Source organism: Megalopta genalis, chromosome 5 (assembly GCF_051020955.1).
Source record: "Megalopta genalis isolate 19385.01 chromosome 5, iyMegGena1_principal, whole genome shotgun sequence".
NCBI lineage: Eukaryota > Metazoa > Arthropoda > Insecta > Hymenoptera > Halictidae > Megalopta > Megalopta genalis.
Window position 1 is genome coordinate 17,448,509 of NC_135017.1, and position 13,534 is coordinate 17,462,042.

The following is a 13,534-nucleotide window of genomic DNA, read 5'->3' on the forward strand; positions in this document are numbered from 1 at the left end:
CTTCCGGGAACGCGCGCCGCACGATGCATTATGCATACCGTGCGTACCGATGCAGCTTTATGAAACATTTACGCGATCGGATCCCGCGGAGCTTCTTTCGGAAGCCGCGCGTTGCCTCTGTGCGCGAGCACGTGCGCTCGTAAGTTTTTTAACAGGAGACGTATATACATACACTCGTACACGAAGGTATTCGAACGCTCACGTTTCTAACGTTCAATTAATAAACTATATGTGTTAAACCGAAGCATTTGACATAATATGACACATATAACAAGGGGTGGGTCTTTAGACTGCCGCGTGTCGTCGGATACAGCGTTTTTTTTTTTTTTTAAAGAAACGCGCTCTTTTTTTAAGATTCGCCGCCGTTTGATTTCCCCGATAAATAATCGATCTCTCGAAATTCCCAAAAATTCTTCCACCGATGGAAAATCGTTCGCTCGTCATCGGAACTCGCATACGAGTTGACGATACGAGCGACTTCGATTCGAACGGAATATACGCGCGTATCTCGTGCTAGTTCCCAGAATCACCGGTAGATGTCCGCGACCGAGAGGCTTTTCCCGCAGTTGAAGTTGTGCGAGCAAGCCCATATCTTCTAGGCGAGAGAAGCTCTCGGCAGTCATTCAGTGGGTGTACTACTGATCAGATTTAGCAAGTGATGAAAACCGGAGATGATCCTCGTGATTAAACTCCGCTCCCTGGCATCCATCAATCGCAACGACGGGTGTCAGCGGAATAACTGATGCTAAGTCTTTTTTTTTTAATTATTACAAAATTAAATTTGTTGTTGATAGTTGGTTGGAATTTTTTTTATTATTACATCGAAGTAATCGGTGTTGTTCCAACTTGTTTAACACTCTTTTTTGTTACTTCAAATACATTTTTTTAATTTATTACTTCTTTTTGCTCACAAATTATGTACAACGTACGAATTCTTGAACCAATCGTTATTATTTTTATTATTATTGTTAATAATATTATGCAACAGCATTCTGATAGAATACTTTTACCTCTACTCTGCAATCGTCATCCAGCGACGCGACACAAAGTATTAATAGAGACGTGTTCGACGGTTTTAATACTTTATTGAAACCGCGACATTTAATTTTTTGAGTCGCGAATTAAATCGCAGGAGCGCATCGAATGCAAAGGGAAACGTTTTCCATCGTCCCGGCATCAATTTTTCAGGCTGCTGCTATGTATATAAGGGTAACTTTTTCAAAGCAGAAGAGAAATTAGTAACATCGACGCCGTGTGTAAAGCGTTTCGAGATAGAGCGAGCGAGAGAGAGAGAGAGAGAGAGAGAGAGAGAGAGAGAGAGAGAGAGAGAGCGAGAGAGAGAGCCCACTCTCGGACAGCACAGGAATAGATTGCGATCCGAACTTCTCTGCCGGATACAACTAATCTCGTGAATATTTCATTAATCTTGCTCGGTTCCACTGGCCCTTTTTTCCCCCTGCCAGCCACCCTTCGTCGCTGCGGCCCTCTCTCCCGTGCTTGCTCCCTGTCCAAGATGAAACTTTCGTTAGCCTGCCGTTTCTAATCTTAGTCGGATGAATATTTAAGAGGCCTTTGACGAATATACACGCGGGATGATATTCCGTTCCAAAGCTCATTGAACACTTTCCTGGCCGCGTTATTTGTCGTCGAATTTCGGTAGACCGGTCCGGCAGACTCGAATTTCGCGATCCAAGCGAATCGTAATCGCTAAATCTGGGACAATTCGCATAAATCTAAAATGCAATTACTCGAGCCTCGCGGCTCGTTTTTATTGCCGTTTCACAATCGGCGGCCACGAGAACGAGCCGCGAAGCTCTCGAACAATCGTATCTATCCTCTTTCCAAATTTTCTATTTTTGTTTACAAGCTGTTCCGACAATCGTTCCGACGATTTAAAAGCTTTCGATAGAACGCGAGCAAAACAATAGCAACGATTAAAACCTGCGCCGAAAAAAAAGGAACCTGCATAGATATCGGGAGACAACGAGAAGCTTGGAACGCGTCGCCTCGGTTCCCGATAAAACCGACGGATACGCGTCGAAAGTCGTCGGATTCGGGTTCCACCACGTTTTAGTTTCGCAGGATGGTCGCATAGGGAGAAACCGATCCGACCTGTGGTCTAGCATGCGCCTGCGGAAACAAATTCGACGACAAAACCGCAAGCACCGCCGTGTCAAAGGCGGGCGGTCGGGTCGGGTCGGGTCGGATCGGGTCGGATACGGTTCGATCGGTTCGACGAGACAAACTGCGAGACACGACTGGTAGGTTGATAGATCGTAACGCGTGTGGGCCACTTAAAACGTAAACCTGCCGGGAAAGCGAGATCGAGCGAGACAGCCGATAGGGCGGAGGACAGAGGGTAAAAAGAGCGCGAGAGGGGGGGGGGCGAGTGGAGGAGGATCGGAAAGCAAGGGACGGGTTGTTGCAAGAGAGAAAAGAAATTGGCCAGAAGCAATCTCTTGATGGATTTTCTGATGAAATGTCCCACGCAGCAGAGCACCCGGACTCTCCCGGTTGCATATCCTTTTTTTTCGGTTTCGCGTGTTTGTAGCTCGTCGTTTGTTTTTTCGCCCGGTATAATATTCGATAATTCCGGATTGCCAACCATTTTCTTCGAGTCTCGTGTTGACGATCGCAGCGAGCGCGTCGTGTCCCCGCTTGTTGTCGTCAGTTTCGAGACAGCGAGAAAAGCTCGGATCGCATTTGTCGTTCGGTGTCGCGCCGCGGTCGCTCGACTTGTCTGTCGGCCGACGCTCCGCGTTTCTCTGCCTGTCTGCGAGAACACGTTCGTAGACACAGGAATCTTCTCCTACGATCGAACATGGAGATAAACGGTCAAGAAAATGGCCCGAGTGGCAGTGGCTCGATTCCGTCCTCGAGTTACGCGAGCGTGATACAGACGTGTTTCCCAACGAAAGAGCAAGCGATAGTGCTGGATGCCCTGGAAGATATCTCCGTGAAAGAGTACATCGTTGCGATCGGCAGGATCATCAATCCCGGGAACATCAGATTCGCCTCCAGGATTGCCGACAACAAGATCTGCGTCTATTTGTCGTCCAAATCCGTCGCGGACAAGATCGTGACGGAGAAGCTGAACGTCGAAGTCCGTGGACGTCCGCTGTCGATCAGACCATTGACGGCGAAAGCGAAACACATAGTTCTGTCGAACGTGTGCCCGGTTATACCGCACTTGGAGATAGAATCTGCTTTTAAGAAGATTGGAATCCGATTGTTGTCGCCGATCTCCTTCATCAAGGCTGGTTTCACCGAATCCGGCTTCACTCGGATACTCAGCTTCAGAAGACAGGTGCACATCCATCCGGACGACGAGAACAAGCTGCCCGGGCACCTTCGGGTGAACTTCGAGAACACCGGATACTGGATCTCCGTCTCCGCGAACAAGCAGAAGTGTTCTCTGTGCAAAAACGAGGGCCACACGGCGGAACAATGTCGCAAGCTTTCCAACGACAGAAGCAACTCGAACGATTCCTCTCTGTCTCGAGTGGATCAAACCGTATCGGAGAACCGTTCTCCCGATACTTTGGACGCTCGCGCGGACCACTCGCAAGCTACTCTTCGTAACGCGAGCACGACCGAAGCGAGTAAACCCGTCAAGAGACCTCTTGTCGAAAGCGCGTCGACGGAATCGACTCGCGCCGATTCGGAGGTCGTAACCCCTTCGCGAGCCGAGGTCGTTGCCAAAGCGTCGCCTACCAAGCCGACTCCCGATTCCGATGGACCGGAATCCGCGCAAACCACTGGAACGGAGGAAACAATGACGCCGAGCAAAAAGAAACTACGGAAGATAAACGACAAGAAATGGGTCGTGCTCTGCAACCAATAAAACGAGCACCTGTTCTACGTCCGCGCGCGTACGCTCCGGATTACTTGATCGACCGAGTGAGTTTTTTCTGTCCAAAGGGTTAAATCCAAGGATTATATTCCGATGTTTCGCAACCGGCTCTATTAATCTGTACGTTTCAGCGACGGATCTATGGAAAACAGATTCTCGGGAATACGGAAAAAGCCGGAACGATCGAACACGATACGTACTCCGCTGGCACCGACGATGACTCGGATCCGAATGCATCTTCGGACATGGATCTTCTGCTTTCCTTCGTCGATTTCACTTCTAGCGAGCTTGCTAGGGTAGAATTTGAGAAGCAGCCGTACAAGTAAACCGAATAAGATCGAGACAATAATCGTATTATTTTGCTGTACACGGTTTTCTGGTATTAAATAAAGAAGAAAACCATTTTCTTCCGTCTCCGGCCGTACCGTAACGACAGTCCCTCGCCCTTGGATCTAGCGAGAAATTCCGAATCTCTGAAATATACAGAAATTAAAGATCGACACCGGCGAATTCGTTTTCGATGTTTGCGACGAAGGTAACGCCGTGTATCCACGCCTGTGGTAATTTTGTAAAAACGAAGCGATCCGGTATTGGTTTTGGCGTGGCTCTGCAACTCGGAACGGTGGATCACCGACAATGACAATGTTTTCACTGGTAATCGAACTGCCGATGTTTGTTCGATTCCTTGTTGGCTAAAACATTCGCGCAGAGTGAGAGAGCGAGAGAGAGAGAGAGAGAGAGAGAGAGAGAGAGAGAGATCGTGTGAAACTGAAACTTGACGGAACGCAAACTCCGCCTCGATCTGTTCTTTTAGCGAGCGGAACGAGTTAGCCGGGCAATAAGCGTTCGCAACGAGCCGGTGTTCGGATCGCTCGGTGTTTCTCGGTCGAGTTTCCGTCGCGGAGAAGCTGCAAACGATTAGACGAATTCTCGAACTCGCGTCGAAACCATCCTCTCCGTGAAATCGGAACCGAATCCCGGCCGCGGCGAGTTCTCGGGAAACCAATTCGCTCGGAGTTCCGATCGAAACTCTCGACATCTTCCGACGGTTTGCCGCGCGGCCGCGACACACCCTGTAGATCCCTTGGATGAAATTTGATGGCGAGGTATAAAACGGTATTATTTAATAGGGCATCGTGTTTAGTTAGCCGGCCCGGCCCGGCTCGGCTCGGCGCGGCGCGGCGCGCCGCGAGTTATCGTTCTGAAAAAGTGGAGCTGTCGGCGGAAAAAATTTAGTGCAGCTGTTTTCTGTGTGCCCCCCCGCCCCCTCGCCTGCCCCCCCCGTCGGTGCCTGATAACATTAGGTTTCGTGGCCTGTATTCTGTCGAGCACGCGATCTTTCCCAATCGGGGTCTCCTTATCTCGACGTCAGCATGGCCTTATCGTTAACACCGAGCATTCGACCGAGACGAGAACGAGAAGACGGAAAAAATGGGCAGGAAGGAGGAAAAATACGCGCGCACCTTTTTCCCTCGCCGCCAAGAAATCACCGAAAGTGCGCGGCCGAAGCTGATTCTTATCCGTTGGCCTGCTTCTCGACGATTCAATGTCCCCCCCGATACCTTCGGCCATTTCTAGGCCCTGAGCGCGAGTCGCTCCACCTTCGCGATCCGTCTTGCGAGCTCGCCGCTCCGTCGTTCGATGCAGTCGCGATGCAGTCGCGATGCAGTTCGCGCCGAGATCGCCGATCCTTCGTCAAAGCGGAACGCATTCCTCTCCGTTTTACGGAAATTGATTTCGCGGCTTCGAAGTGCCGCGCACGAAAGTATCTCCGCTACGAGCAGTCCGTAAAATTCGGTGGCCAAACTTTCGTCGCGGCTTTATCGCGCTTCGAAACGAAAAGCGACCATGAATTTCGAGAGCATGTCCGATAGAAGAGACGACGGTCGAGAGCGTCGCCGTCGAGTTCCGCGGGAATTTCTGCGGAACCGTTCGCGGCTCCGGAACGGCGCGCGAAGCTCGGTAATTTTCAGCTTATGAATTTTTATCTCCGGCTGTTGAAGCCGCTTTTTCAGTTTGGTTTTTACTCGAACGCCGCGGAGTGTACAGCCACTCGGCGCGAGAACGAATATTCGCGGAGAACGCGTATAAAACGGTAACTGAAGAGGCGGCACTCTAGCAACGCTCTCGCAACGATTCACGGAATCGAAACGAACCTTTGCGGGGCCCGTTTCTGAAACCTGGGTTTCCACGTTTAACGGTCGATCGGGGAAAAAAGGAAAGAGCCCGACGCGCGGTTAATATCTCGCCGCGGCGCGGAGCGGAATCGCGTTGGCGCGGAAGCGACAATTCCGAGGATTATCGATGCCGAACGTGCGAACAAAAAGAGAGGAGGGAGAAGAGGAAAGAATCGCGCGCGCGTTTGCATTCGGGCCGGGCCGGGCCGAACCAAAGCCGCGTGTTTATAACAGCAGGTTTCACGGTTCGACGCATCGGCGATACGCGACTGATCGATTGTCCGTCAATGAGAGCCCGCCTGGGCGAGCTTTTCGATGTCGACGCTCAAATAATAGGCGGCGCGATGCTTCGGCGTCGTCGTCGTCGGCGTCGGTCTCTTGCCTTCGCATCGGCCTCGGCGTCGGCATCTGCATCGGTGCAACGCTGCTCGATATGCAAAATTGCCGTGCAATCGGCGAACCGTGAGACGAACAAAAAAAACCTTGACGCGTGCCCTCCCCCGCGGAAAAAGGCCAGCCGAGGGACAAAAAGCGCGGGCAGAGAGGCCGAGCCTGGAAAAGCAATACCTTCTGTGTGTGTCCGTGCCCGGTATCGGCTAAACTGCGAGAGCAACTTCTTCGATCGTATATATTATTTACTCGTCCCGCGCTGAATTTTCTACGATTTTTATGCATCTATTTGTTGATTTTGTTATTCATTGTCCGCGACAAAGAGTCGTTTGTTTTCCTTTCGAGGCGACGGCGAACCGGAGAGAAAAAGAGAGAGAGAGATAGAGCGAGAGAGAGAGAGAGAGAGAGAGAGAGAGAGGGGAATAGGGGTCAGCGTATCCGCGGCGAAACGTATTCGAAACGAAACGATTGAACACAAAGCTGCTGCATTCGATTTTCTGCTCGGACGCGACTCGCCCACACGCCTCGATTTCCCGGCCGGGTTTTTCTTCGATATTCACGTCCGACGGGACGGCACGACACGGGACTATATATCGGCAGGATGGGTTTTCATTATCGGAGTCGGGCGCGCCGATCGTCGGTTTCAATCGTCGAAACGATTCCGGCTCCGTCGCGCGGTTCCATTGTAATTTGCGGACTCGTCGAACAAGCCTCGTTTCTCCTAATTTGTTTACATCGACGACTAGTCGTTATTAGACCTGTTACAATTCTGTCGGGAAACCCGATGCGGCTGCCGCAGCTGCTGTTCTCGATCCTTTAAACACGGTTCCGCCATCCGATACACGCGAACTCCGTATCCGGAAAATCATAGGTGGTGCGTCGGAAATTTCGCCGAATGGAATTGTAACACGGCTCTGACGCGATCCTCTTACCTCGGCTCGCCTGCCACGCTTAAATACCGCTAACTTCTTAAACACGTGTCAACGAACGCGCCCCGTCAGTTGTCTGCGGAACTTTGATCTGCTGCGTTCACACAAAACGCACCGAAAGCGACTGGTTTTTCTCTCGCTTTACGTAAAAGTTACAACGTTCTATTTATTCGTCCCTCGTTCAATTATTATTACGCTCGAATAAAGAGATTTAGGCGATCGTGTTCCACGGAAGCGTCTTCGTAATCTCGACGATCCTAAAATAGAAGATTGGAAACCGATCGTTCGACTCGCGATGGCGCGTTTAGCGCTAAACGGCCACTCAACCCTTATTTCCATCGTGAATGAAATGTCGTAACAGCGTCGGGATGCCTTCCATTTCCCCGAGGAAATTCTCCGAGATCTAAATTGTCGTTAACGATGCGCACGATATCGCGAAGCCGTCGAAAGCGGCGCGATCGCGACAGAAATCGCGAGGGAAGATCCTCCGGTCGCGTTTCGACGTCCCAAGGAAGCTCCGTCGTTCGAGTCGCTTCCTCGTCGACCACGTAAATCCTGCGATTAATATCGACGAGGGTGGCAACAGGGTTTCGAAGAAGCTCTTCTTGCGGGAACGCGGTTCGTTTATCGCGCGCGACCCGCTTCTAAGGAACTTAAGACACTTAGAAGCAAATCGTGATCTACGAGCAGCACGGTTGCGAAAGGGGCTCGGCATCGAGGGAGCGGCTAACTTGGAACGCTCGAGAAGACTGGCTCGTTCGAGGCTCGCCGCTAATTAAGAAATACTTCCCCCCCGTTAATGTCTCCTTCTAACGAGCCGGTGACGAGGGCGCGCTGCTCCGTCGCTTCTTTCTTCGAAACGGCCCGCGCTCGGCCGAAGCGTCCTCGTCCGCGAGATCCGACGTCGACGAACCTCCGAAAAAAGTAATCGAAAGGAATCTTCTGCTCGATCTCGCCGCGGTTGCAACGAACGGACCGGCCGCTACATTATTCAGGACCGCCACTTGTTACGTTACATCGACTCTCGGTGCACGGGGTGCATCGAGGCGTGCGGCCAGACCTGATTTCCCCGTTGGCAGCCGGTTCACGGCTAGAATCCGCAGGATTAGCTTTCAGCGTTTCCGATCGGACAGGCTCGACTCGGCTGATCGACGAGCCAAGCGTGCCGGGACATCTCCGACAACAACCGGATCGGCCACGAGCCTCCGCCAAAATTACTAGAAGCTCTCTCTCTCTCTCTCGAGCTCGTCGGATCCTCTTTTTTCCCGAGGCAACTCGATTCCACGGGGCAACGCGTTCTTTCTAGAAAGTGTTACGAAAATTTCGGTCGAACGATAAACCATAGATTCTCGTTCCGATGCCAGACGCGGTATCGCCGCGAAATATCGGCGACGTTTAATTGGACGATATTCGCCGAACGCGTGCGTAATCACCTGTTGCACGCGGGCAGAAGCGCGCGCTAATCATATCCGGGGCAAATAAATCCGAGGAGACGGTTCTCTCCCTTTTTCCCGTTGCCTATGTCCATTCGGCCTTATGGTCGCCCATGAATCAGTTACTTGGCAGTGGCCACGTAATGCGAGTCCAACGTATGGCGACGCGAAGGCGTGGAGTAAATCGCGAAGAACCGCGGCCTCTCTCTCTCTTTCTCTCTCTCTCTCTCTCTCTCTTCTAACTCCGAGGATATCTGGATCAGCGTCCCTCTTCCAGGATATGCGATCGCACCCACGACACCTTTTATCAAAAGTCGCTCTTCAAGATCCGCCCGCACGAAGCATCTGCTCGCAGGAATTTCATCGGCGACCGGTTCCGCGGGCGAACAATGCAGGACGCGGTCGTGTTAACGAGGGGAAAAATTAATGAAAGAAATTCCCCCCGGGGCAAGGGATCGAACTTCGGGAGCGCATAGCGTCGCGCGTCGCGCACCCCGTGTTAATCTCTTCGCGGCGAGGTGTCCCCTGGACACGCGTAATTGATTCGTGCTCGTTTATTGGATCAGCTTTCTGGCGCAGATCGGGACACGGACGACTCGGCTCCGTGTGCGCGCGCGATACGCTCTCACCGAACGGCCTTCGAATTCCAGGGCGGAATCGTGCCGGCGCGGCGGGACACGCAGGGGTGTTTGTAGGCGGATGGGACCTTCGAATACGTTCCCGGTGTCGATGGGCGATGGCCGGATGGCAGAGGAGAGCTGTCCGGGGAACGGCGCGGCGGGGCCGTCGACGACATATTGGGATTTTCAATTGAACAGACACGAACGTCGTGGAATTTATCTGGGTCGAAAGTCGAGGAATGAAGTAATCCTCGCGGAATGAACGACCTTTTCTGCGACGCGGGCCTCGTACCCGTTCTGCGGACGTGTTGTATTATATACGGATCGCGGGGATTTTTCTCGGGATTATTGTCGATCGTACGGAGATTCATTATTTTCACCGTGCGACGGACGACGGGGGTCCGAAACGAAGGCTCGAGAAAAAGACCGTCTTTTCCGGCCGTCGCGGGAAAATGGCGAACGCGCGATTATAATTCGTCAGGACGCGACGCGATCGAGAAGTCGCTGTTAAATCATTCCGCTGAACGGAATAAACGGGGGGCTGAAAACACCGTGAAAATTGCGGGAACGGCGGTACGCGAGCAACAATGTCGCGGAAAAGAGTTAAATAACGCGCGCGCGCGCGCGCGCGGTAAAGGAGACAGTTTTCGAGGAGGACGGAGCTCTAAAAGGATGAGTTTAGTTGTACAGAGGAATTTCTGATTGGACGATGTTTGCCGCGATTGTGGGAGGCCGAGAGACAGGCTTCTGAGAATAAAAAGGAAAGAGAATTTCCTGCGAGAGTATGCATCTCGATGGAAATTGAAGAGCGCGCGTGTGCCTCCGCGGCGCGGCGTAAGAACGCGGAGCGTGTTCTTTGCCGTGTCACCGAGCTTAATATCGTTAAGAGTACATCGTCGCTCAAAGCGACTGGCACAGGCCGCCTAAGAAATCAATTTCGGTTCGCGTTTGCCAGTAGATCGAGCGAATCTTCTGCCGCGAAACTCAAAGGGAGACGCCGCCACCCTCGACATTCTTCGAAATGGAGACCGTAACGTTGGAACAATTTCGCGACTTCGGGAATAAAAATGCGCGCTTTTCTCGCGGCCTCTCCGACGGCTTTGGGAGGGAATATTCGCGGCTTCGGAAGTCGCGGGAACGAGACGCTGAAGCGGAAACGGTCGTCGATGGTACGCCGAGCCTAATCGCGGGGTGCGAGGATCGGCGGCGAGCGTCGAAGGGAAAAGGGGCAACGGGGAGGAAGGTAAGACAGAGGAAACGGTCGGTCTGTCGGTCGGTCGGTTCGCAAGTAGGTCGCATCTCACGGCTCAATATCACCGAATACTCTTTTGTGTCCTCTTCTAAATTGGGTTACGAGGGTGCCGCAACCGTTAGCTGTTGGCTGCGGCTTCTTCTCGCTGCCGAGGCTCCCCTGAATTTCGATAATAGCGATTTTTACACGCCGGTTCGAGGCTTCTGTACACATCTCGAAACTCGCGAGCAACCGGTCGAGTTCTCCGGGACCGATCGAGACTTTCGCGTTGACGCGACGGAATCTCTTTGCGAAAAAACGACGCTCATTTTCTAGCGAATATACCAAGGGTTGCCGCTTCGCGACGCTCGTGTGGCCAGGGAAAGATCGCTTAATTAGAGTTTGCACGTTTATATGAAAGATTCAGAGCGATACGCGCGACGCGACGGAACGGATACTTTTTATTTCTAGAGTGACATTTCGATCGGGCCGCCACTCGTCTCATTAAAATAAGATTCCGTGAGATCGCCTCGGTAGGCCGGGATAGACGCGGGATGATCGGGAGAAGCGGAGAGACGGAGATGGAGAGGAGAGGAGAGCGGCAGGCTGCCGCGAAATTGAATTTGACAGGGCGCGTCATGCCCGCGGAATTTCCGTGAGCTCGAATTAATTGGACGCTCGGAAACGAATCGATTCGACGACCACGGCCCTCTGGCCCCTGGCCCCTGTCCCTGTCCCTGTCCCTATCCCAATCCCTATCCCTATCCCTTCCCCGTCCACTTCCGTCTCCGTATTTGCAAGTTAAAGTTCGCGCTGACGCGCGCGGGCGCGCGCGCGCAAAGCTAATTGTACATCGATCCCTTTGTGCACCTACGAAATCAAGTGTTCCGACGCGCGCGACCGAATCGATTCGACTCGGCCGAAAGTCGATTTCGTCGAACTCGCCGGACCGAGCTCGAAAACAGCCGCTATCCAATCAAATTGCAAATTGTATTTATCGCGGCGCGGCGCGACGCGACGCCGATGAAGGTGCGAGAGCCGCGCGTTTATCGCGAAAGGAACGCCGCGAATCGATCGGCGAGGTGCGCGTTCCGAGAATTTAAAGAGCCGAAATGATTCCGGCTCGGCTGGATCGAACAAATAGCCCGGCGTGGCCGGAGGCGGCGAATTGGTCCGAACCGATCGTACGGCCGAACGCACTCGTACATGTCAATCCTTCCCAACGAATCGAATATTTTTTCCTCCGTTTTCGTCTGTTTTCCTCCACTGTTTTATCGACAGAATTTTGATTGCTGTTTGTTTGCACGTTCCACGCTCGAATTGTGCGGTGTTTCCACGGGGCCTTGACATTCGCTTGTTTATTCACCGAATTGTTCCTGTTGTGTGTGTCGGCTATAGTTACGGAAAGCGGTTTTGTTTGTTCCCGAGCGGTTGTTTTCGCGCGAGAGAAGAAATGCCGCCGCGAGCCCGCGATTCGCGAGCCCGGCGGGGTCTTGTTCGGCCCGAAAATGATTTCTACGACGGAACGATGCTCGAACCGAGCCGAGGTTAATCGTCCGTTCGATCGCGTTCTCCGCCGCGGAAACCTCGGGCGTACTCTTTTTCAAGAAAACCGACGCCGAAACAGGTGGTTGTGTGCGTTCCACGAAGAACACGCTATCGAGCTATACTTTCCTGCTAATAGCACGTTCCCCGTAACCACGAGGCACTGTAACTTCTTTGAAAACGCGCGCGCGGCACTGTGTCTCGTAAAAAGCTCGCTCGCCCGTTCTCTCCTCGGGTCTCCCGCTCTCCCTATCCCGCTTCCTTTTTTTTACCCCGTCGTGATTTGTAAAGCACGTAACGACGCGTTCCCTTTAATTACGCGGCATTAAGTTTCTCGACGGGACACGTAGCAATTTAATGAAAACCACACGGTAATGGATTCCTCGAGTGCTCGTAACGAAGCTTTCTCCGGCCGTCTCGGTTAAAAATCCATCGTCCTTGCGATCCGAACCGCGCATCGGCCTTTACGATATTTTCCGACGAACGCAACGGCGCGTCGCGTTCGTTCCGCGAAAGCGCATTTCGCGGGCCGATGCACTCGCGCGCCATTGGCACGCGAGTCGCGTCGTTTCGCATTTTCCAGCAGCTTTCCCGTTTCCTTGTTCGCGAGCGGGTCGCAGCGAAGGAAACGGGAACATTCGGACAATCGTATTAGCGGAATCTTGCGAAAAGTTTCGCGAACGGACAACACGCCGTTTCCAGAGCAGACGCTGCGCTCTTTCTGGAGGACCGCGTCGCGTTTCCGGAGAAAATACGTGCCAGGCACGTATCAATTTTCGAGGAGCCAACGGCGTGGAAGCGAATGACCGTCGCGGACCGTTTCAGACCGTCGAGAATGATTATGCGCTGTGCGGCGTGAAAAGCGAGCCAAAACGAGCCGGAAAACCGGCAGCTCCGAACGAACGTGAGATTTCTCCAGCTTACTCTTTCTCTCTCTCTCACTCTCTCTGGCTCTCTCCCTTCGTCCCCGAGTTTCTCGACGCGACGGCGAGTTTTCGAAGCGCGGAACAGGAAAAATCGGCGAGCAGCTCCCAACCGAGAGGAAGTTTTCCAGCCGCGAGGCATGCGGCGGAAGAAAAACGAGCTTCCCGGCCGCGTCGACCACTTTCCTCGTATATAACAATAAGAGGAGGCGTTAGGGGCCCTCGAAAACTTGCAACGCTCGACTGCACGAAAATCTGTCGTCGTTTACGCGATCGTGCCGACGTTCGTTCGTCGACCGAGAGGATCCTCGCGCGCGTCCCGTCCGCGGAAATGACGCGAAATGTCGCGTAGAAATCGGTAAATTTTCCCGAACCGCGAGAAATTCGATATCGTCGCTCCATAGAACGGAGAGTCGGTTCGACGAGCCGGTGA

The 13,534-nt window shown here is 52.8% G+C and overlaps 2 protein-coding genes across 6 annotated transcripts in view; both read left to right on the top strand.

Moving 5' to 3' along the window:
- The window catches only part of nAChRa3 (nicotinic acetylcholine receptor alpha3 subunit), an 82,273-nt gene that overhangs the window by 37,771 nt on the left and 30,968 nt on the right, over nt 1-13,534 (top strand). The gene's annotated exons all lie outside the window — the stretch shown is intronic.
- Nucleotides 1,216-4,267, top strand: LOC143259457 (uncharacterized). Its single transcript, XM_076521773.1, has 2 exons — nt 1,216-3,900; nt 3,985-4,267. Exon 1 carries the CDS (start codon nt 2,822-2,824, stop codon nt 3,842-3,844), a length of 1,023 nt encoding a protein of 340 aa, XP_076377888.1. The 5' UTR covers nt 1,216-2,821; the 3' UTR covers nt 3,845-3,900; nt 3,985-4,267.